The sequence below is a fragment of the Equus quagga genome, chromosome 19 (genome assembly GCF_021613505.1).
Source record: "Equus quagga isolate Etosha38 chromosome 19, UCLA_HA_Equagga_1.0, whole genome shotgun sequence".
Taxonomy (NCBI): Eukaryota; Metazoa; Chordata; class Mammalia; order Perissodactyla; family Equidae; genus Equus; species Equus quagga.
In genome coordinates, this window is record NC_060285.1 from 33,578,025 (window position 1) to 33,603,685 (window position 25,661).

The window sequence follows — 25,661 nt, forward strand, 5'->3', positions numbered from 1 at the left end:
TAAACTCAAATATCAGTTTAGAACCTTTATATGGAACTTATTTTAGTAAATTTGCTCTTTATCTTCACCTACTTTATTGTTTAATGAATTATATGCTTTATTCAAAGTAATGTGAGTTTCTATAAGGAATTCTCGTATTTGATCCTGAGGAAAATACACTGAAATCAAATTTTTTTTATTATCATTGTGTTATAGCTTCCATTCCTAATCATCATTTCTGAATCTTGTATTGTTGTGTTATTCTATCTCCAAGTATTCTTTACTGACATATTTTTAATTTGAGTGCCACATATAGTGAGCTCTACGTTGCAGGGCTAAATAGACTGGACCCCATTTCCTGTGAGACTTAGTAACTTATTGGGTAAGACACTTTGAAAAAGGACTGCCTCTGAAGGATTTCCAAAACTTCACATTCATTTATCTTTTCCATGAAAAATTTAATTATTATGAGGCATTAAGATCAGTTTCCTGCTGGATCAGAATCTCTGTGAAGGAACTAATTTACTTTTCTGTATTGTTATTTTGTATTACATTTATCAGAATACGGGACACCTAAATGAATAACATATGTTGTCGTAATTCTGATTGTGTTCCTTGCTATGGCTTTGAACTGCTTAATTATAGCAGGGTAACATAAACGTCTGTCTTTTGAAGAGTGTAAATATAAATTGAGCATTAATCAAAAATTGAAAGGGAATTAATTATATTATATGTTAAGAAAATATCAGGGAGATAATCCTCATCTCCCTATGAAATAAGAAGTTTGACTGAAAAGCATTTACTTACTTTGAACTTCAAGGAAAAAAAACATATTGTGTCAATATCTTAGCTTAGTCAAAAGACTGATAAAATGTAGGATATTAGTAAATCTTGCTTTGTGGTCAGTAATCAGAAAGCAAAAATAACCAGATTTTTTAATATAGTATCTTATGCCAATTTATTTGAATAATGGTGACTTTGGGACAGTATTAGATTTCAGAGTGTCTTTTAAATAACCAAAGCAAGATAATGTTATATTCAGTGTACTTTTATTGCTAAGCTATTTTTAGAAGCTGTCTCTGACTTATCTAGGTGTATCTTACGTGTCTACAATACCCCCAGCCTTAACTAAGTGATAGCACATTTTTTTCTCATTTCCCACAGTTGTCTCTGGGAATTTCCCTTTCATCTTATAAAGACTGCAAATATTATGTTGGGTTCCTCTTCTGCCAAACTTCTGGGTCCTAGGAACCTCCTTTCCTAATCCTGGTCTTCGTTTGCCCCCTCTGTCTGGGCAGAATAGACTGCAAAGAAGGAATAAGAGAGAAAGACAATGAAAACCCCTTCGGCTGATTCCCACTCCCCACCACGGCCCTGGCACTGCGCTGGTCTCCCCGACCTTTCCCATCGTGTCATTTCATCCACACATCTTTTCACCACATGGTCCACTCCTCATATTTGGCAGCCAAATGATTAAACACTATTTCTTAATAAATGAAGATTTACTAGTCTGTAAATGTAAGTTCCTAAACTAAAGTGGACCCTATTCTCAGTGTTTATGTTTCTATAGCATCTAAATGCTAATATTAATATTCCTTATGACCAGCTGTGGTACTAACAATTGGGCAGTATTAATAATAACAGGCATAAAGATTGGCTACGGGATGAAAAGCAGCAAAAAAAATTCCATTGGTATTCCATTAAATAGAATATCAACTTTCATCATTTATTTTAGACTACCTGAGATTGGAAACATCTCTCTTTGTTATTTTTGCTTTCATATATTTTACTACTATATTTTTACATATTACTATTATATTTCTATATATTATTTCTCTAGAAGATGTAAGAAAAAAGCGTCAAGGCAAAGCAGTGATGAAAGTGTATTTTATTGTAAATCTGGAACGGGATTCCTCAATAGCACCACCATTGACCTTTTCGGCTAGATCATTCTTTGCTATGAGAACACTGTTGTGCATATTGTAGGATGTTTATCTTCCTGGCCTCTACCCACCAGATGCCAGGAGCACCCCCCAACCATAATATGAAAACCAGAAATGTCTCCACACATTGTCAGTTGTCTGCTGGGTGGGGCAGAATCTCCCCTGGTAGAGAACCACTGGCTCAGAAGGAGAGAATCTTCCATTTAAAGAGGAAGTGATGGTAGTAGAAAGGAGCCAGAGCATAGTCTGTGCAGTGGGCCAGGACTCAGATATGCTCCCAAAGCCTCACAATTACTTATCCTCCAAACTGAGGATCCTTCCGTCACAATCTCCAGGCACAGGTGCCACCAATAGCTTGGAACCAAAAAAGTTGTACCACTTGATTTCTAAGTATGGAGTATGGTTCTGCAGAGAGTCAGGCAATAAAAGCATTTCACTTCGAATCACTCCTACACATGGCGGCTAGATTGTGTCAGTATCTACTTTCCAGACTAGCTTAGGAAATAATTCTAACATAGATTCTATGGAAAAATGCATTCAGAGGTCCACATATTTTCTGTAGATACCTATAGATTGCAGTCTAGTGTTCATATACTGGGTTTTAGAAGCATGTGTGATAATGCAATTATTCTTTTTTTACCTTTTATTATAGTATGTTTATATTCTAGTCAGTAAATAAAAAGAACAATGTTTCACTATTGCATTAGACCAATGATTGATTCAAACCAGAATTCCGATGCCAAGAGAAACCCCCATGTGGCAAATGGAGGGAGGGGCCCTGCTGCCCAGCCTGAAAAATATCTTAATGATTACCCGTAACTTGGAGCTACTCAGGTTCTTGCCATTAGTACATTTCCCAAATCCTTTAAAATATAACATACATAGTTACATTTTCTGTATTAGTCATAAAAAAGGGAAAACAGTAAAACACAAATAAGAAAATCAAAATTACATAATTGCATCATTTAGAGCAAACATCTTTTATGATTTGTGTCCCTCCAGGTTATTTCTTTCCATGTATTTTTCCAGAATATGTCTTTTCTAAAAAATACCATAATGCGCTTTCTAAGTCAGTTAACTTTCATTTGGCAATATACCGTAGTTATTACCATAGCATTCAGTGTCTTTCTACAACACTATTTTAATAGTTGCATAGTATTCCATCATATGAGCTTGCCATTATTTACTTAAGCAGTTCAGAATTATTGAACATTTAGATTCTTTCAATTATTTTGTATTTTTAATGCTGAAAAAAATCCGTATAATGCATTTTTCAGCATATCTGTCAATATTTTCTTATGATAATGTCTAGAATTTTGTGCACTATTTATTATTTCTTAAATGAAGTCTTGTGCTAAGTTTCCTAAGTATGTGCTATCAGAATTAATTACATGTTATTTGATGTACATATATGTGTGTGTATGTGAGTATTTAATAGAGCGTCTTTTCTTCTTGGTATTTAAGAGGTGTAGTCCCTGAAATAGTTATGACAGAGAGATTTCGACCATATGTACTTTTGCTTTGATGGTTTTGAGTGTTTTTTCAGATTTATTTATTTTTTATTGAGGTCACATTGGTTTATAATGTTATGTAAATTTCATGTGCACATCATATTTCAATTTCTGTGAGGACTACATCGTGTCCACCACTCAAAGTCTAAAAGCCATCCACCAGCATGCACATATGCCCTCTAACCCTTTCACCCTCTCCCCTCCCTTTTTCCCCTCTGGTAACCACCAGTCTGTTCTCCGTGTCTATATATTTGTTTTGTTGTTGTTGTTGTCGTTTTATCTTCCACATGAGTGAAATCATACAGTATTTGACTTTCCCTCTCTGACTTATTTTGCTTAGCATAATGCCCTCAAGGTTCGTCTGTGTCATCACGAATGGCAAGATTTCATCTTTTTATGGTTGAGTAGTATTCCACTGTGTCTATATGAATATACCACATCTTCTTTTTTCTTCTTTAGTTTTGTTTTGTTTTTTTTTATTGCAGTAACATTGGTTTATAACATTGTATAACTTTCAGGTATACATCATAATCTATTTCAAATTCTGTGTAGATTTCATCATGTTCACCACCTAAAGACTAATTACAATCGGTCCCCACACACGTGTGCCTAATCACCCCTTTCGGCCCCTCCTCCCCACCCCCTTCCCTTCTGGTAACCACTAATACAGTCTCTGTTGCTATGTCCTTGTTTGCTGTTGTTTTTATCTTCTACTTATGAGTGAGATCATACGGTATTTGGCTTTCTCCCTCTGATTTATTTCACTTAGCGTGTTACTCTCAAGGTCCATCCATGTTGTCACAAATGGCAGAATTCCGTCATTTCTTATGGCTGAGTAGTATTCCATTGTGTATATATACAACGTCTTCTTTATCCATTCGTCCCTTGATGACCACCTAGCTTGCTTCCAATTCTTGGCTATTGTGAATAATGCTGCGATGAACACAGGGGTGCATTCATCTTTATGCATTTGTGTTTTCAAGTTCTTTGGATAAATACCCAAAAGTAGAATAGCTGGATCGTATGGTAGATCTATTCTTAATTTTCTGAGGAAACTCCATACTGTTTTCCATAGTGGCTACATCAGTTTGCACTCCCACCAGCAGTGGATGAGGGTTCCCTTCTCTCCACATCCTCTCCAACACTTGTTATTTCTTGTCTTGTTAATTATAGCCATTCTGATGGGAGTGAGGTGGTATCTCATTGTAGTTTTGATTTGCCTTTCCCTAATAATTAGTGATGTTGAACATCTTTTCATGTGTCTGTTGGCCATCTGTATATCTTCTTTGGAAAAATATCTGTTCATATACTCTGGCCATTTTTTGATTGGGTTGTTTTTCCATTGTTGAGTTGCATGAGTTCTTTACATATTTTGGATATTAACCTGTTGTTGGATATATGATTTGCAGATATTTTCTCCCAGTTGGTGGGTTGTCTTTTTGTTTTGTTCATGGTTTCCTTTGCCTTACAGAAACTTTTTAGTCTGATGTAATCCCATCTGTTTACTTTTTCTTTTGTTTCCCTTGCATGAGTAGTCATGGTATTTGAAAAGATGCTGCTAAGACCAATGTCAGATACTGTACTGTGTATACTTTCTTCTAAGAGTTTTATGGTTTCGGGTCTTACATTAAAGTCTTTTGTCCATTTTGAGTTAATTTTTTTGTATGGTGCAAGATAATGGTCTACTTTCATTGTTTTTCATGTGGCTGTCATATTTTCTGAACACCACTAATTGAAGAGACTTTCCTTTCTGCATTGCATGTTCTTGACTACTTTGTCGAAGATTAACTGTCCATAGATGTATGGTTTGTTTCTGGGCTTTCAATTCTGTTCCATTGATCTATGTGTCTCTTTCTGTGCTAGTACTAGGCTGTTTTGATTAGTATAGCTTTGTAGTATATTTTGAAGTCAGATGTTGCAATGCCTCCAGCTTTGTTCTTTTTTCTCAGGATTGGTTTTGCTGTTTGAGGTCTTTTGTTGTTCCATATAAATTTTAAGATTCTTTTTCTATTTCCATGAAGAATGTCATTGAGATTTTGATTGGGATTGCATTGAATCTGTATATTGCTTTATGTAATATAGACCCTTAACTATGTTTATTCTTCCAATCCATGAGCATAGAATATCTTTCCACTTCTTTATGCCTTCTTCAATTTCTTTCAATAATGTCTTATAATTTTCAGTGTATAGGTCTTTCACCTCCTTGGTTAAACTTATTTGTAGATATTTTATTCTTTTTGTTGAGATTGTAACTGGGGTTGTATGCTTAACTTCTCTTTCTGCCAGTTTGTTATTAGTGTATAGAAATGCAACACATTTTTGTACGTTTATTTTGCACCCTGCAACTTTGCTGTAGTTCTTGGTTATTTCTAATAGTTTTCTGATGGATTCTTTAGGGTTTTCTATATATAGAATCATGTCATCGGCAAACAACGAGAGTTTCATTTCTTCATTTCCAGTTTGGATTTCTTTTATTTCTTTTTCTTGACTAATTGCTATGGCCAAAACCTTCAGTACTATGTTGAATAGGAGGGGAGAAAGTAGGCACCCTTGTCTTGTTTCTGTTCTCAGAAGAATAGATTTTAGCTTTTCACCATTAAGTAAGATGTTGGCTGTGGGTTTGTCATATATGGCCTTTATTATATTGAGGTACTTTCCAGCTCTTAGTTTCATTGATCCTTTCCACTGTTTTTTTTAGTTTCTATTTCATTTATTTCTGTTCTAATTTTTATTGTTTCTCTCCTTCTGCTGACTTTGGACTTTGTTCTTCTCTTTCTAGCTCTGTTAGGTCTAGTTTAAAATTATTTGAGATTTTTCTTGTTTATTGAGGTAGACCTGTATTGCTATGAATTTCCTTCTTAGAACCACTATTGCTGCATCCCATAAGAGTTGATATGCTGTATTTTCATTTTCATTTGTACCCAGGTATTTTTTAATTTCTCTTTTGCTTTCTTCATTGATCCAGTGGTTGTTCAGTAGCATGTGGTTTAGTCTCCAGACATTTGTGACATTCCCACCCTTTTTCTTGTAGTTGATTCCAGTTTCACAGCATTGTGGTTGGAAAGGATGCTTGATTTGATTTCAATCTTCTTAAATTTATTGAGGCTTGCCTTATTTCCCAAAATATGGTCTATCTTTGAGAATGTCCCATGTGCACTTGAGAAGAATGTGTATTCTGCTGTTCTTAGATGGAATGCTCTCTATATGTCTATTAAGTCCAGCTGATCAAGTGTTTCATTTAAATCCACTATTTTTGGACTTTCCATCTGGATGATCTATCCATTGATGTAAGTGAGGCGTTGAGGCCCCCAACTATTATTGTGTTGCTGTTAATTTCTCCCTTTACATCTGTTAATAGTTGTTTTATATGCTTTGCTGCTCCCGTTTTAGGTGAATATATATTCATAAGTGTTAAGTCCTCTTGGTGGAAAGTCCCTTTTATCATTATATACTGCCCTTCATTGTTTCTCACTGTCTTTTTTATCTTGAAGTCTGCTTTTGCTGATATAAATATGGCAATATCTGCTTTCTTTGTTTTGCCATTAGCTTGGAGTATGGCCTTCCATCCCTTAACTCTAAGCCTATGTTTGTCTTTGGAGCTGAGATGTGTTTCCTGGAGGCAGCAGATTGTTGGGTCTCGTTTTTTAATCCATCCAGCCACTCTTTGTCTTTTGATTGGAGAATTCAATCTATTTAAATTTAGAGTGATTATTGATATATGAGGGCCTAATACTGCCATTTTGTCTCTTGTTTTCTGGTTGTTCTATGTTCCCATTGTTTCTCTTCCTTTGTATTTTTGACTGACACTTCATTTTGGTGGTTTTCTGTGTAGGTTTGCTCATTTTTTATGAATTGTGGCTCTGTTTTGATTATTTGTTTAGTGGTTACTGTGAGGTTTATGTAAAAGATCTTGTAGATGAAATAGTCAATTTTCTGGTAGCCTCTTAGCTCTATTAGCCTAATCAAGTTCTGTCCCTTTCCTCTTCCCCTTGTGAGTTTGTGACTAAGCTGAAGCTTTTATAGTTACTTTTGATGCTTTCTTTCCCTTTATCTTTCAAGTTATAATTAAGTATTTGCTTCCTTGTTCTGAAAGAGAACTGCAGTTTTCTGATTTTGTCTGTCTCTCCCCTTGCTCAAAGCTTTATAGACCTTTGCCTTTTTCTTTCAACTATGAGGGCATCCTTAATTATTTCTCGTAGGGCCGGTCCTAGTGGCAATGAACTCCCTCAACTTTTTTTAAATCTGGGAAAGCTTTTATTTCTCCATCACATCTGAAGGATAGTATTGCTGGATAGAGTATTCTTGACTGAAAGTTTTTGTCTTTCAGTATTTCTAATATATCATTCCATTCTCTTCTACTTGTTAGGTTTTTGCTGAGAAATCTGCTGAAAGCCTGATACAGGTTCCTTTGTAGATTTCTTCTGCTTTGCTGCCCTTAAGATTTTTTTCTGTGTCATTGACTTTTGCAAATTTTACTATTATATGCCTTGGAGAAGGTCTTTTTGCATCAGTGTAATTAGGAGTTCTATTGGCTTCACATACTTGTAAGTCCAGTTCTTTCCTCCCGGTTTAGTAAGTTTTCAGCTACTGTTTATTTGAACAAGCTCTCTGCTCCTTTCTCCTTCTATTCTCCCTCTTGAATACCTATAACCTTTATGTTGCTTTTCTAAATTGAGTCAGATATTTCTTGAAGAATTCCTTCATTTTTCAAAAACCTTCATTCTCTCTCCTCCTCCACCTGATGCATTTCTATATTTCTATCCTTTAAATCACTACTTCTGTCCCCCATAACATCAATTCTATTTTTTTAAGGATTCTAGATTATTTTTTTTATTTTGTTAATTGTGTTCTTCATATCCAGAGTTTCTGTTTCTTTTTTTTTTTTATGGTTTCAATCTCTTTGGTGAAGTATTCCTTCTTCTCATTAATTTTATTCCTGAGCTCGTTGAACTGTCTCAGTTTTCTTGTAACTCATTGAGTTTCTTTATGACAGCTATTTTGAATTCTCTGTCATTTAGTTTGTAAATTTCTGTGACTTCAGGGTTGTTTTCTGGAGAACTATCATTTTCCTTCTGGTCTGACTTGCTGCTGTAGTTTCTCGTGGTGTTTGATGAATTAATCTTTTACCTGGGAATTTGTGGTAGTATCAGATTGCAGATTCCACTTACTACTGGTGGGTAGAAGCAGAAGCTGTGTTTCTGGTCCCACTCCATCTGCTGGAAGTTGTGAGGGTACTATGGGTGCTTGCACCAGCCAGGAAAGCTTTCACCCAATGCATAGATCTTCTGCAGCCTCTTCTTATAGACACATCAGTTGCTGTGCTTGGTGGATGCGGCTTCCTCATGGTGTCAAACCTGGGCCATTCCCTGGGGCTTCAGTGGCACTGTGGGCTGTCCCACTGGCCAGGAAATTGATCATATGTGGGCTCAGGGCTGCAACTGTCTGTTTCGACAGTTCACCAAGGGAGATTCCCACTTGTGGAGTTGCTACATTACTATGGGCACTTGTGCTGGCTGGGAAAACATTCGTCTGGGTGCATAGATCTGCTGCCACCTCTTCTTATGGTCGTGCCAGTTGCTGTGCTTCATGGTGGGGCTTCCTCAGAGGGTCAAAGCCTGGGTTACCCCTTAGGACTGCAGTGGCATGGTGAGCTCTACCTCTGGCTGGGAAAGTGCTCACACAAGGGCCCAGGGCTGCCACCGCCTCTTCCTATGGTCATGCCAAGGCATATTCCCACTTTTGGAGCCTCGGTGGTACTATGGACACTTGTGCCGACCAGGAAAGTGTTCCAGCATGTGCATAGGGCTGCTGGGGAGGGGCACGGGAGTGCTCACCTATCTCTACTGCTTCATAGGGGCCCAGTCCATCCACTTTCAGATGTATAGCTGTGTCGGTCCTCCAGGCATTCTGTTCTGCTGTGTAGGTATCCTCCATTGGTCAATGAATGTCCATTTAGCTGTTGTTCAAGGGGTGAGAGAGAAACAGAGCAACTCACTCCACCATGTTGCTGACATCACCTGAAGTTTTTATTTATTCATTGCTTTTGCCTCCTTAAAGTGGACACTTTAAAGTAAATAACCTTACTACATGTGCTGATGTAGATAATTGATTCAAATCTTCCTGGCCATATAAGCTATTCAAGAAACTTCATGGATAATAACATATTAGGAATGCTAAGTACCATAGTTTGAAGCCATGACCTGACTAGATTCTTGCATATAAAATTTCATATCTGCTTGCAAATTGTATGAGTAAACAATTATTGAATTAACCTAAAATTCCAAATTAAAACTAGTGTGAATTAAATGTGAATATGGTAGTTAATTTATTCTTATAAATGTACAACTTTTGAGTAAATACTTTTACTCTATAATGTAACACAGAAGTTACAAATTTTGAATCCTATCGTCCAAGAAATCCCCATTTTATAGCCAATTGAATTATACATAATCTATACTTGCCAACAGCCATGGTATTCCTGGATAGCTCCCATGTGGATGTCCACCTGTTGGTTACTAGTTCCTAGAGGATCTAGATAGAACCACTCTTGCAACCTCCCTCCATGTTAACCTGACCATCTGCCATCAATCTCTTTGTCACTGCTCCATTAATATCACAGATTCAGATACATACAACTCTCTCAATACTTAGCTTTATACTGGATGTTTAAATGAAAGAATGATAGGGTTGAAGGAAGGCAAATTTATGCTTCACCTAAAAGCATTCAAACCAGAAGTTTGATTGATTATACTAGGCGGAACATTAATTTTCAGGGAAAAATGCACTGAGCTTCAAGCAGTTAATTTAAAAATGACTTTTAAAATTCAATCAGTTGATAAATTGGGAAATATTTGCTAGCGGGCAGTCATAATGGCTATTGTAATTTATTTTCAGGGATAAATTGGAGGTTAACATCTAAAGCTAGAGTTGTAAGGAACACTTCTTCTTCTAGCTTTGTGACTTTAGGCAAGTTACTCACCCTCTCTTTGTCTCAGTTCCCTCGTTTGTAAAATGAGCATGATATTGGTAACTACAACACATGTGAGTTTTTAAAATCAAGGATGCTGCAAACCAAGAAACATCTAAAATAAAAATAACTTTGTTAGATTGAAAATAGTAAATATCAACAAACATATTTCCAATACACAGGAAAAAATTTTAATTTGTGTTATAAAGTAACATTGAATGAACAAGGGCAATATATGGTGAGCTGAAAAGAAAAAGAAAAGAAGTAATGTTAATCAGATTGACAATGAGGTGTTATAAATGGATCTAAAACACTGTAATAAAAATAGAAAGTGGCAATGAATTATTGAGCTATGAGGTTTTATAAATTAAAACCCTATAATTTTTCAGTTTTTCTGTGCTTATAGTATGTTCTCTGGGTAGTTGAAGATCCAGTAAAATTTTTATCCCTTCCCCCCAACAAACATAAACAAAAGCAAAGCAAAACAAAACAGACAGCACTCTTAGGCTTGCAATGGACGTATTTATTATTATTTTGCTGCATTAGAATTGGAGATATGTGTCTCAGCTACTAGATTTGAATTATTAGGTAAGAAGTTTGTTACATTAGGTAAGAAGTTTATTACATTGTGTTACACAACAGACAAATTTATCTAGTCTAAGTTTATATTTTTAACCTTTTGTTGAATATGTGTTTGTAGATGTCCTTACTTATGCTAGATGGTGTTTCCAAAGGTAGGGAAGGGAACATTTTATTTAGTCTCAGTTCTAGTGTTTATATGGATCTGTGACCAAATGAAAACAATTATTTCTAAAAAGTATTCACTATTTAAGATTCTTAAGTTGATTTAATTTTGATGAATATTTATTTTTCATCCTTTTTCTATCTTTTCTTTGAATATTCTTTTTGTTGTTTAAATGAACTGATGCTGGGGTCATCACTCTAGCATTTGGGGACCACTAATGTAATAAGAAATTTAGCACTAGAACTGACACTAAAGTGTTCCCCTAGCACTGCTTCCCACGATGAGCCAGGGATATCGTGTTATAAATTGTACGTGACTTTTTATCATCCACATTTCCATGACAGTGTCAACCATGGAGGAGGTGCTCAGCAGGTATTTGTTGAATGACTCAATAGAAACTCAATAAGAGCCTTACAAATAAATACAATGCTCAAAATCCTAAGCTTGCTACAAAGTAGAATTTAAATGTGATGAAGTTTATGCTAGATATGGAAGATTTATTGGTTAAGTTCAGTAATGGATGGTCATTACTTTTAAGCTTGTTCAGTCAAGTGCCAGAATTTTTTAAAATTATCTGTTTTAAATGATGGTTGTAATTCCCCCAAATATTTAGAAAGAAGTGACCCAAGAAAATACAAGGATGTTTAGGCCAGACTTAAAAAGAAAAAGATTGGGGCCGGCTCCATGACCGTGTGGTTAAGTTCGCATGCTCCGCTTCTGTGGCCCAGTGTTTCACCAGTTCGGATCCTGGGCATGGACATGGCACTGCTCATCAGGCCATGCTGAGGTGGTATCCCACATGCCACAGATAGAAGGACCCATAAGTAAAATATGCAACTATGTACTTGGGGGATTTGGGGACAAAATCAGGAAAAAAAAAAGCACAAGATTGGCAACAGTTAGCTGAGGTGCCAATTTTTTAAAAAAATTTTAAAAAAAGGAAAAGAAAAAGATTTAAGGGGCTGGCCCCATGGTCAAGTGGTTAAGTTCGCATACTCTGCTTTGGCAGCACAGGGTTTCACTGGTTCGGATCCTGGACGCAGACCTAGCACCATTTATCAAGCCATGCTGAAGCGCCATCCCACATAGCAGAACTAGAAGGGCGCCCTGCAGCTAGAATATACAGCTATGTACTGGGGGGTTTGGGAAGAAGAAGAAGGATAAAAAAGGAAGATTGGCAATAGATGTTAGCTCAGGGCCAATCTTTAAAAAAAGCAAAATGGTTTGGAACCAGTCATATTGTGAGGTTATTAATAGAGGCATTAATTTTCTCATATGTGATGATTTTTTTTAGCGTTTAACCCTAAACACTAAAAAATAAATTAAAGTAAACATGTCCTTAGTTTTAACGTAGTAGCTGTTGGCTTTATCTCATAAGGTTGATAATTATGACAATTACTCAATTTTGTTATTGTTACCATTATTTATTAAAAAAACATATTGAAATTAGTTGTAATTTAACATACAGTAAGTGCATAGAGTATGGTTTCCTCATTTTCAACTTACCCAAGTTAATAAGTATACTACACAGTGTAAAAAAGTTTATATTAATTTTGAGTATTTTATATACACGATGAAAACATCATGATGAGGGTTAATTTGGAGGTAATTTGTGCTGTATAGACAGTAGTTAGTATCAGTTACTTTGAGAACTTGTTTTTTTTAGAATATATTTGTGTATTATTTCTCTACTAATTGGAATATGAAAATAATTTTGTTACCCTAAATTCTAACCTTCTTTATTGCTGCTTAGAATTATCAAATTATGAACTGTAAGTATTGTCAAATATCATATGTATTTAAAAATATCACAGTATTCAATACTGTCATTAAATGTAAAATATTTTATAACAGAACAAGCATAAGTCAATATGACTTTTTGAATAATCACTTATAAAATTTTACTTAGTACAGTTGAATATTTAAATTTTATTGGGTGCTGTTTGTTAGGAACTAGGGCTAATCTTTTATGTTATTTGGTGTCGCTGATTTATTCTTTCACCTTTAGTAGTCACTTTATGACCTCAAGAGAGTCAATAATAATATTATGAGTATAATAAATGTTATGTTAATTGCTATTGCTACTGAAACACAAACACTATAAATTCTAAGTGTTAAAAGATCGTAGAAGCTGGGGAAAATTTCTTCGGTATGTTTCTCTTGTTTTCATATGCTTTGAGTGTGCTATGTAAATGAAATGATAAATGACTTTAACTTAACTTCCACATCAAGCCAATTACTACTCAAAAATCTTATGTCTAAATCATAATCATAAATCATACTGGATTACTATTCATTTCATGTCATTTGTTTCTTCACCTTCTTTTATAGAGATATTATGAAAGACACAATCAATGTGATTTATAGTCATGATGGTAAATATGATCGTAAAATTTCTTCAGTAGATGTGGCCTGGAAATCATGGAACTTCCTTGTTTCTTTTATGACCTGTGTCTTTTTTTCTTCCAGAAAAATTGTTGGATTTTTTTTCTCTGTCCCACTGTACGACAAAGGAAATTACTATCAAGTCCTTACTTGAAAACTATATACCAACTCTGACCACTTCGTAACATCTCTGCTGCCAAAACTCCAGTTCAGGCGGTCCTCGTCTTCCTGAGACCTCATCCGCAAAGGCTTCCTGCCTCTACTCTTACCTTTTTTATAGTCTGTTCCATAAACAGAAGCCAGATATATTTAAAGCATAAATTAGATCATATCCCTCCTCTGCTTGAAACTTTCCCATGGCTTCCTAGTAAACCTAGCACAAAATCCAAATATCTTATCATGGCCTGCAGGGCTCATCGCCTATCATTTAACCTCTCCCTCCAGCCAACACAAACCTGCAACTCCGCTGTCCTCAGCCTCCAGCCATGTTCACGTTCTTTCTGTCCCTTGAACCTAATTCATGACCTTTGAACCTCTGTTCACTCTTCTTGGAATTCTTCCCTTATGTCTCTGACTGCCTCTTTCTCATATTTTTGTCCCTATTCAAATGTCACCTTCTTAGAGAAGTCTCTCCTAAGCACTCTAAATGAAAAAGACCTCTCCTTCTTCCAAGTCATTCTCTATTTCTTCATCTAGTTTAATTTTCTTCCCAGGAATTACCACTGTCTGATATTGTATTGATTACACATTTGTGTCTGTGTCCCTGTCTCTTTATTGCTGTATCTTTAGAATCTTCAGGCATATCTGGCACATGGTTGGCATACAATAAACATTTGTTGAATGAAACGATCACTATTTTCAATAATGGACTATTTTCAACTCTACGACTCCAAGATCACCCTACCATTTCTGCTTATGCTTCCATGGTCCTTCTCTAGTCCTAAGACTCCAGCAAAAATAGTCTTATGCTATCTCCTTTTATTCATCTCTGCTTTGATTATTGTCTTAACTCTAGCAGTTCTCATTGTAGTTACATTATGACTGCCTTCTAAAGGTAAACTTAAATAGCCTCAGTTGTCTTTGATGACAATTTACTCTTCTGGAGCCCACAAGGAAATAAAAGGAAATTAAGATATTTTTCATGGTTTTAAAAGTTTTTTCTTGCAGTAAAACTTCTGATTCTTATGTGGTCTCAACCTCAAGATGCATCTCTTATTAAGGGTAAAATCTAGAAAGGGTATTAAAGTTAAACCATCTTTCTGAGTTTACACAGGTGATGACAGAAATATAATGTACTTTGTTTTTCTTTCAGATCTCCAACTAAAGACATGGATTCAGAAGAGAAGGAAATTGTGGTTTGGGTTTGCCAGGAAGAGAAGATTGTCTGTGGCTTAACTAAACGCACCACCTCTGCTGATGTCATCCAGGCTTTACTTGAGGAACATGAGACCGCATTTGGAGAGAAACGATTTCTTCTGGGGAAGCCCAGTGACTACTGCATCATAGAAAAGTGGAGAGGCTCAGAACGGGTCCTTCCTCCACTAACTAGAATCCTGAAGCTTTGGAAAGCATGGGGAGATGAGCAGCCCAACATGCAATTTGTTTTGGTCAAAGCAGATGCTTTTCTTCCAGTTCCCTTGTGGCGGACAGCTGAAGCCAAATTAGTGCAAAACACGGAAAAGCTATGGGAGCTCAGCCCAGCAAATTACATGAAGACATTACCACCAGAAAAGCAAAAGAGAATCGTCAGAAAAACTTTCCGGAAACTGGCTAAAATTAAGCAGGACACAGTTTCCCAGGATCGAGATAGTATGGAGACATTGGTTCATCTGATTATTTCCCAGGATCATACTATTCATCAGCAAGTCAAGAGAATGAAAGAGCTGGATCTGGAAATTGAAAAGTGTGAAGCGAAGTTCCACCTTGATCGGGTAGAAAATGATGGAGAAAATTATGTCCAGGATGCTTATTTAATGCCCAGTTTCAGTGAAGTTGAACAAAAGCTGGGCTTGCAGTATGATGAAAACCAGATCTTGGAGGACCTGGGTGCAAGTGATGGAATTGTACAGCTGGAAGAACGACTAACATATTACAGAATGCTCATTGACAAGCTCTCTGCTGAAATAGAGAAAGAGGTAAGAAGTGTTTGCACTGAGATAAATGAAGACGCAGAAGGGGCAGCTGCAAGTGAACTTGAAAGCCTTAATTTAGAAAGTGTTAAGTGTGATTTGGAGAAAAGCATGAAAGCAGGTTTGAAAATCCACTCTCACTTGAGTGGCATCCAGAAAGAGATTAAATACAGTGACTCATTGCTTCAGATGAAAGCAAAAGAATATGAACTCCTGGCCAAGGAATTCAGTTCACTTCATATGAACAACAAAGATGGATGCCAGCTAAAGGAAAACAGAGGGAAGGAATCTGAGGTCCCCAACAGCAGTGGGGAGGTTCGTCCCTTTACTCAAAGAGTATTTAATGTGTATACAAATGACACAGACTCGGACACTGGCATCAGCTCTAACCACAGTCAGGACTCAGAAACAACTGTAGCAGACATGGTGCTTTTGTCAACATAATTGGAATGGCTTCTTTCTGACCTACCTTAATGTTGTTCATGTTTGTTTAATTTAACAGGAAACTTTATTTTAAATATTACAGTCTGAAAAAAATGTAAATTATGTTAAAGGAATTAATAAAAACTAGAGAAATTTCTAAGTTTTTTTTGATTTAAGATTTCCAATGTGACCTAATTATTACAAGTCCAAAGGATGAACTGTTTATTAGGACTGCAGCACAAATTAGCTTGCAAGCGTATAACAGAGAAATAATTTGATGGGAATTAGAATCTCATAGTTTCGAGAAATGGTTTAGACAAACTTAAAACTCATTCTTAATATTAGACAGTCAATGTATTGAAACGATACACACAAACAAGTAAAATTAAAATGTGCTGTAATATATTTTTTCTACAATGTGTCATTGGAACTTTTAAATCAGTAAAGTACATGGCAGCTGCTATAATGTAAAGTATTAATTCAATTCTTGGTTATTCTGATTGGTATTTAGAATGTGCATCATCTCTCTTACTTCTTGAACCCTTCTACCTGTTTAGGCCTGGATGGCAGGAGGTATGAGACATGTAGAAATACCAGCAGTGGATCAGGTGCGGGTGTGGATGAGGAAGGGCCAAGTGCAACCAAGGACAGAAAGTTTTCTAAAGAAGCCTAAAATTATTAAGAGATATGTATGTGCTTTCTCTATCTGACAGTGCCCATCTTCTGATCAAACCAACGGGCTCTGCAGGTTCATTTTTTGAGTAAGGTATAGTATGGGTTACTGAGAAAATCACAGGGTCATAGTTCTGTTTGTTTACGCCCTATCCACAAAAGTTGAAGGGATGAAACTTGGGGTCCTTTGTGTGAGTAAAATAGAGTTCTATATGCCGTAAGTATTAGCATTTTGTCTTGGAACTTACAGAGAGGCACTCATGTGAACAAAACCCTTTTATTCTGCTACGTTATAATTCAGATTGTCTTAATAGTACATTATCTAAGGTGCAAACTGAAAGAAGTACTAGCTCTACTCCCTACCCCACACTGGAGCATGATAGTAAATATCCAACAAACCGTATGGATTACTTAGATCCCACGTTAACTGATAATCATTACAGTGCCAGACTATGCTTGGTTTTACTTGGTTTTTACTTAAGAATTTCTTTCTTCCTCCCTCTCTGTCTTCTCCCCTTCCCTCCCTTGCTTGCATCTTGCCAGTGAACATGTGATATAATCACATTGAAGACAATTAATTTTATCATTTTATTGTACTGTTAAATGAATACTGCTGAAGTTTTATTTTTTCTTTACCTGACACCTTTCCTGTATGTCAGTGCACATGTAAGTAGAAATATTTTACTTAGTTTTAAGATGTGAATGTCAGTTAAGATTCCTAGTATTTCTTACTTCTTCTCTTTCATTCTTATGCTTACTGTAGTGCATGTTTTAACTGCATTTCTATTTTTTTATTCCTCCATTTCCCAGACTTTCACCAATCTTTGGGAAGATATTTAGAATTTTCTTAGTATTTCACTTTTGGGAAGCATCTATGTTATTATTTCTTGCACCAAGATATTGCTGATGGCCTTATTTGAAGTTGGCTGGTAAGAAAAATAGGAATTTCCACTCCAGGGAAAGTGCAGTGATGAACAGTAAGTAATAAAACAAGCATGGGTTTAATTTTTAAAAACTAAGGAATTATATACTCATCTGAGAAAGGGAAGTTTAAATGCTTAATATTCCATTAAATCATTCAGCAAAATGGTAAGCTATTGACGTGTTCTTTGTTCATATTGGGGATTAAATTCAGAACATCATCATCAATGATAAACCAATTGTAATGTTTTCCTGAAGCGAAAGTAATCTCTTTAGATTACTCTTTAGTGAGAAAATAACGAAAAGAACATAACTGCTATATAATTTGATTAATTATCTGAATTCAAAAGAAGTTCTGATAAGAAATAGGACAGGACAGATAATTTCATTTTAGAAACTTTGAATTAACTCCTGCTTTTATACAGTAAAGCACAGTGATGCATTCTAAGGGCCAATTCTTCTATATTTTAACAGTAAATAATGTTAATAACTTATCAGAAAGCAGGACCATTGATTTTTAAGTTCACTTTAGAATTTCTATTTGTTCTTTAGTTATATAAAATGCATTTGTGCTTTCGATTCATTACCATCTTAAATCATCAGTTACCATGGTGAACCTCTAGTTTAGAATAATACATTAATACAAATAACAATAGTAAAATACAGTGCCCTCATCTCTGGATACCGAGCTATTCTTTATTAAATTAAGTGGGAATTCAAATTATAAATACAGAAATTGATAGAAGCTTTAATGTTTATTATCTTTAGAACCTTTAAAATAGTGTGTGTAAATTCTTGAGTAACCTAACAGGTCAGCTGTGAAATTGCTGTATGCAGCTAGAATAGCAAACCAAATAGCTGACTGCTCTTCCTCCTCTAACAAGACTTCGATTTTCACAAACTGTGCCTTGTTCATCCTCCCTCTTGGAATGTCTCTTTTCCCTCCATCTGCCTTACACTGAAATCCTACCCATTTTCACTCTTTCTAATGTGTTATCTCTTCTATGAAACATTGATTGTTCCATTCAACCAGTTGTAATAGCTTGTCTCTGAATCCACAAATATTTTAGGTGTACTTTTCATAGGGGAGCATTTATATTCTGGCTTAGCTTATTTTTATTTATGTACTTATCTAACTTCATTCCTCCAATGTATATTTGATTGTCTTATTAATTTGTCATCTGTCTTGTTAACCTTACTCCCTCTAATCAATCTTGTTGTCCTTACTCAATTTTTAAATTGAATTGCTAAATTTTAAAAGATTGCAAACTTTTAAAAAATATGTTTCTGTACATGGTAAATGATGCTTGTGTATTTTATACATACATGTGCATTTTAGCAGACTTAAAACATTAACAGTAATTCTACTTATAAATTCTTTGGGGAAGCACTAAATCTGTGTTATGATGAAGAATTTTTAATGTATCAATTTTTTATTTTATTTTTATTTCACAGAGTTACTGATTTAAAGCAATGCAAATGTTGTCTTTTGAAAAGCAATTCAATAGTTAAATTATGGTGTTTTCCTCTGCATTGTATGCTTGTAAGAAAAACATATTTTATAGAGTTGGGTTTTAAGTGGTAGACACACAAGATAACTTTGGAATATTCTAAAGGAAATATCTATTTTATTTTCTCTGTTTTAATTCAAAAAAATAAGTAAATGGCTCTTCATTAGTGCGTAGAAGCTATTCTAATCCATTAAAATTTTATTTTTATATTTATTTAAATATCTACTTTATATGACAAAATATGTTTCTGTGGCTGCATTTTATAATTTTTCAAGGTAGGATTATTGTTTTATTTAAAATGTATTTTTCTAGTGAGAAAAGGAATACCTTTAAATTCAGATATAGATTTTTTAAAAATATTAGCCTATTTCTTTTTATGCTACCTGATTGGTTTAATAAACCTGATGTGAGAAACGTAAAGTATATATAACTTGTTCAAGTGTAACTGGAGTCTGAACAATAAAAGGAGTAGTTGTACCCTTTCATATGATATTATTTGTCTTTCTGGGTGTGTTGCTTGACTATATTAAAAATAAATTTTATATCAGTTGAAATTAATTCACACAATTTAAGATCAGGTATTATTTCATGATACTATAAATATATAGCAAATAAAATCTAACAAAACTTTTTATTGTGTTTCATAAATATTTCTTTCAATTTGTCGTGAATGTCCTAACTTTTCAATAATTAAAGGAGCGAATAGTAGCTCATTTATTCTTCATCCCATCTCTTTTTTTTGTTTGCTAAGGAAGATTTGCCCACAGCTAACATCTGTAGCCAATCTTCCCCTTTTTGTTTAAGGAAGATTTACCCTGAGCTGATATCTTTGCCGATCTCCCTCTATTTTTTATGTGGGTCGCCACCACAATGTGGCTGCTGACGAGTGGTATAGGTCTGTACCTGGGAACTGGGCCTGGGCCACCAAAGTGGAGTTCAAGTGTAACTGATTCAGAATATGCCAAATTTAACACAAGGCCAAGGAGCCAGCCCCAGAATGTCCTCACTCTTATACTGGATGGCTGGTTTTATGGCCTAGTATCTTGCTTTCTAGAAGGAAATTCATTTTACTGTAAAAATATCCAACTGTAAATCTTCCTTGCTATTATCCAGTTCTCACTACCCTTATTTTCTCAAAATAAGCCTTTAACTTTTACTGTCTTTATTAACTAAATCATTTGAAAAGTAAGGAAATTCATTTGCTTGTTCTATAAATGACAAAATGACTCTATTAGACAATTATGCATTCTGTCCAGTAACAACACATAGAAATGTTAACACTATTTTCTTAGCCATATGTACATATATACCTGTATATACCTAGGTTATATCTGAAACAACTCATAAATGACACCTAACAGTGGATATTTCTGAGGAGTATCTCTGGATAGTTAGGCCATAGGGTAGAAGGGAGACTTACTTTTTGTGGTGCACATGTTTTGAATAATTTGAGTTATAGTAACAGTAATAATTTGAATATCATGTGTCTTTTTTACTCAACGTTCACATCACAATGTATATGTAATGTATATATGGCCCTGTATTATTCATATAGAGATTCATTATTCTGTTTGATGGCAGCAGGTAGTTCCACTGTGTCAATTACCATAATTTTTTTCACCAGTCTGCTCCCAATGGTCTTTTGGTGCTTTCCAATCATTTATTACAATAAACAACATTACCCTCTCAATGTACTTCTATGAGGCTACATTGACAGATGTAGAAATGCTATGTCAAATGATGACAAATGGATTTTCAAATTTTAATACACATTGCTAATCATTCTTTATGGAAATTAACCTTTTACAACCTGAGTTAGAAATATACTCCCTCCTCCCACAGTGTATGCTGTTTGTCTTTTTAATTTGTTTATTTTAATGTAAAAAATTTTTAAAAATTTCTTTGAATTTAAATTTATGTATTTCTCTCATTAATAACTCATGAGGGATTTTTTTTGTCATTTTTTAAAAGGTCCTCCCTCTACATGCTAACTAATTTTAAAAGTAAAATTCCCTCATGCCTTGTTTATACTGCATTTGTTTTATGTTTTACTTTTAAACATTTGAACTATCTGGAATTCATTTTGTTACAATGGTAGGGAGACAATATTTTTTTTTGATAGTTACCAGTTACTTACCAATATCACTTACCAAATAATTTTGTCCCACTATTTTTAAGTGACACCTTTTTTTGTGAACCAAACTCTGGTATGTATTTGGAATCTATTTCTGGACTTTCTATGCCATTCTGTTGATTTGGCAGTTCATTTTACCCCTGAGAACTCTTTCTCTGACCAAAAATATTAAGATCAAAGAAATCTGAATGTGAAGAAGTCAAATATTTCTACTCATTTGTGTAGGACAGAGACTATGAAGTATAGCTAGTAATATTTGTGGTTACCATGACCATAAGATAGAAAAAAGTAGGATGTCTAATAATACTGGATTGTTGGCCAAATTAGTACATTATAAGGCTACAAAACTAATGCTGATATTACAAAAATGCTTAACCTGCATTGTTTCTCAACAGTAGCTCTACTGGCATTTGGGCCGCAGAATTTTGGTTTGCCAGACCCTCTTATTAATTGCAGAACTTTTAACACCCCTGGATCCCTCCCACTAAATGTCAGTAGTGTTCCTCAACGTTGGGACTAACATAAATGCCCTTCCCAGCCCCCTCTCCCTGTCTCTCGTATTTCTAAGCATCCCCCAGAGGCCAATATTGTCTTTGGTTGCAAACAATGTAGTAATATTGGAGTTCAATTATTATTAAAAGAAAATGGCATTTATCTTTTAAAAATAAAATTAACAGAAGAAGCAATGATATAGGTGTGTTATATTGACTACAAATGCACAGAACGTTCCACTAAAAACAAAGGAGGTAAACATAAGGGTGGGGCACAATTTAGGATTATTTTTATAATGGTTGACACCATCTCCTTTTACCAGGAATTTAGCCAGCGCAACCTGATTTCAAGGATTATACAGCTTTACTATTGTGCTCCCAGAGGTACTGGTGCTTCAGGAAGTGCTACTCAAATCATCAATTGTTGAAATTGCTATCTCATCACAAGTATTCTGTAATTTCTGCTACGATGAAATTAAAGTTCAAAAAAATATCAGTCGAGGAAAGCATATTCCCCTTGAGTTTTGTTCCATTCTTATCTATAAAGATGGTTAATAATAGGCTAAAACACTAATTCTTCTTCTGAGGAAAGAAAATGTTGTTTATGAAAGTTACTGCTTGTGACTCCAGACGATGGCCAGACAGAAAAGCAAAAAGAGAGAGAGGGAGAGATTAAAGACCTGGCTGTAGCTGTTCCCAAGTACATCCTTAATGACTGTGATTTGTATTGGGGTTCCAAGTATTTTGTTCTTATACTGCTTGACATTGTTAGAATTTGTGCTGGTACCATGTACTGGTCCCACCATCAGATTACTGAAGAACTTCCCGGTTTGAAAATAAAGTAAATGAAATGACCTTACCTCGTGGGCACCTAGATTTACTTATGGAGATTTTTATAATTCATTGGAAAGTAATTTGGAAATATTGCTATCTATCACCAACCCTCGATTATTCACACCTTTCAATCAGCACTCCTATTGTTCATAATAAACGACAAGAAAGTATTCCAAAATTTGTAAAAACACATATGCATTTAGCTATCCATCCTAACTTTATGTATAATAGCTAATTAAAACACCAATAACGGAGGAATTGTTAGTTAAGTTCTGAGGTATTATTTGGGTACGAAATTTGTAAATACTGATACCTGTAAGACCACGCCATAGTGAAATCTAGTTTAAAAGAAAGGAATTAGAAAATGTATATAGACCGACTATGTTTAAAAAGACCCATGCATACCAAAAAGCAAATTCATATGAAAATGGAAATGCATAATTTTTTGCTAAGAGTTTTTGTATTAAAGTGATAATTTGGGGCGTGATATGTTTCTTTTCACCATAAATACATTTAAAATATAGACTATTTTCACTGTAAACACATTAGCAATGTTTCCTGTGTCTGACATCCCTCTGACCCTCCTACATGTTTGCTGAAGCTCTTTAGGCTTTCCGTGCACACCAAACAGCTAGAGGGTGATGACTAATGACAAGACCTACTAACTGGGAGCTGGAAGCCTGAATGCTGAATGCTGTAAGCAAACCATTTGAATCCCAGGGTGTCATATTCCTAACTATAAAATAGTTTTTTAAAAAAGAAAAATTTTAAAAATTAGATAATCTTTATAGTCCTTGGTTTGGTTAAATTCTGCAAGGTAACTCGTTCAGTGGATTTGGTACAAGCCTACCAAATATTAGATATTTGCTTATAGTTCTTGGCTCTATTCTGTTTATTTTACCTCTGGAGGAGCCTGTACAGCGTTAAAGTAGCCCACTATCTGACAAAGAGGGAGTTAAAACTCAACACTCTGCCTTTCCCAACATTTTCACTCTTATCTCATTTCTTTCCAAATGAGTTAGGGTGGGCCTTGGTAGACAAAAGAGTCATGGTTATGTTAGCTAAACAATATATGGTCAGGAAAAAAGAGCATCATTTGTGTTTCCAGAACAGAAAACTATGCTGGAAATAGAGGTGGAGAGGAAAGTAACCTGTATTATTTATTTTTATATTGCTCTGGTGTCTAACAGAGATTAGCGCCTAGTATTTGCCAAAATATGTTAATAAAATTAGATGTGTGACTAAAGGGCCAGCACAGTGCCTGGAACATGAGAGTTGTTCTGTAAATGTTAACTACTATTATTGTAAGTAACAACAGAAAAGTGAAATTTCTATCCTTGAGTAAAATATGCTTACATACTATATTCAAAATAAACTACCTCTTTCCCTTCCTGTAAATGAATTCTTTCCTCATTATAATTTAACTATCTTGGAAAGTATATATCATAACTGCCCATCACTCAGCAGAAATACACCAGCGCTCACATAGATACACGTTCAAGATAAGGTTTTTCCATTCCAAATCCTGTTTTTAAAGTTTTTTCTTTCCTCTCTAAGAAGCATTTGTTATACCCTAGACAAGAGAATAGAAAAAAAGTTTTCTACCTTTTCAGAACTGAAACTAAGATTTTAAAATGCTTGTTAGCATTACCTTTGTGTACGTGAAATTTTCTTGAGTCACTCTCCTCTAGTTAGTGCAAGTGTTTGACATAGGTGTTTTTCCGCTTTTCAATTGTAGATCATTGACCAAAAAACTAAATTACCTTAAAGAGAAAAAGCCCAAAGATGACTAGGAAGGATGCTTTCTCAGCAGCCACCCACACCACCCACTCCTGAGGTCATCTTCCAATAAAATGCCCAAATGTCAAATACTGAGGGGAACAGCAGTTGCGCTGGGGATGGGGAGTGGTGATGCTAACTGGGATTTAGAATTCAAAAGTAGGACCAACTAGGGAAGAAAATGTCCTGGGTTGGAGATTTAACTTTTAGACCATTCTGCACCATGACTCTGTAGTAGTTCCCAAACCTGTCTCCACAACAGAAGCACAAAGAGTGCTCATTAAAAATGCAGATTCCTGAACTTCACCCTGGAGAATTTGATTGAGGAAATCTGGATTGTGGCCCCAACTTTTGTGTTTTTAAATAGCTACCCAAGTGATTCTAAAGCAATGGCATTCAAGTGTGGTTTATTAATTCTAGCAGAGCTGGTGAGTATCTCCAGACTTTACCAGGCTAAAATAAAAAGAGGTGAAAAGCAAGAGTTCTCAAGATGACTGGGAGGTCAATGGCTTTGAAAAGACAATAAAAGTTTCCAGAGTCCGAAGCCAAAGGCAATCTAGAAACAGAAACTTATTAAAAGGCAGCTCCACACACTGCAGGTGTCCAGGGAGGAGCTTCAATGTCTCATTTCTAGATAGTGCTTAATCTGAGGTGAAAATATTAGAAGAAATTAGGCTATTGTGGGGATTACTGATGTCATATGAGTACTGCAAACATTCTTGACGTGTTTTATACTCTTTTCCTGAAGTATGACCTTAAGAAGCCTTGCATATTAAGAATAATAATCTGTCCAAAAGTGTTGTGTTTTCTTAGCTAAAATTAAATGTGATTTCTTCTGCAAAATAACTAAGACATTTCTCAGTCAAGAAGCCAGGTAGATTCAGTTCAAATTTAGGTTCCAGCCCTTGTTACCTGTATGATTTTACTCAAATTACTCAACTGTTCTGTGCCTGAATTTCCTCAACTGGAAAATTGAGATAATAATATCTGACTTTTTGGAATGCTTGAAAGGTAAGAGATATAACACGGAAAATACCTAGCATCACACTTGGCATAGAGTGTGCTTTTAATATTATGGTAACTTTTATTACTACAATATTTTTCTTGATTTTATTACTTTTTAGTATGTTAGTAAAAGAATCATACATCATTCCATTTATGTCAAAATAATTTAAATGCTCACCAGCTTTCTTTTTTTTTCTTTTTTGAGAAAGATTAGCCCTGAGCTAAGGTCTGT

General features: G+C 35.1%; 1 protein-coding gene across 3 annotated transcripts in view; it reads left to right on the plus strand.

Annotated features, from left to right (window-relative positions):
• Window positions 1–19,818, plus strand: part of RASSF9 (Ras association domain family member 9) — a 36,834-nt gene extending 17,016 nt beyond the window's left edge. For all 3 annotated transcript variants that reach the window (XM_046646644.1, XM_046646643.1, XM_046646642.1), the window contains one exon: window positions 14,843–19,818. In XM_046646644.1, coding sequence (XP_046502600.1) covers window positions 14,859–16,103 — 1,245 coding nt within the window. In that variant the 5' untranslated portion in view covers window positions 14,843–14,858 and the 3' untranslated portion in view covers window positions 16,104–19,818. The remainder of the gene's footprint in view (window positions 1–14,842) is intronic.
• The last annotated feature ends 5,843 nt before the right edge of the window (window positions 19,819–25,661 follow it).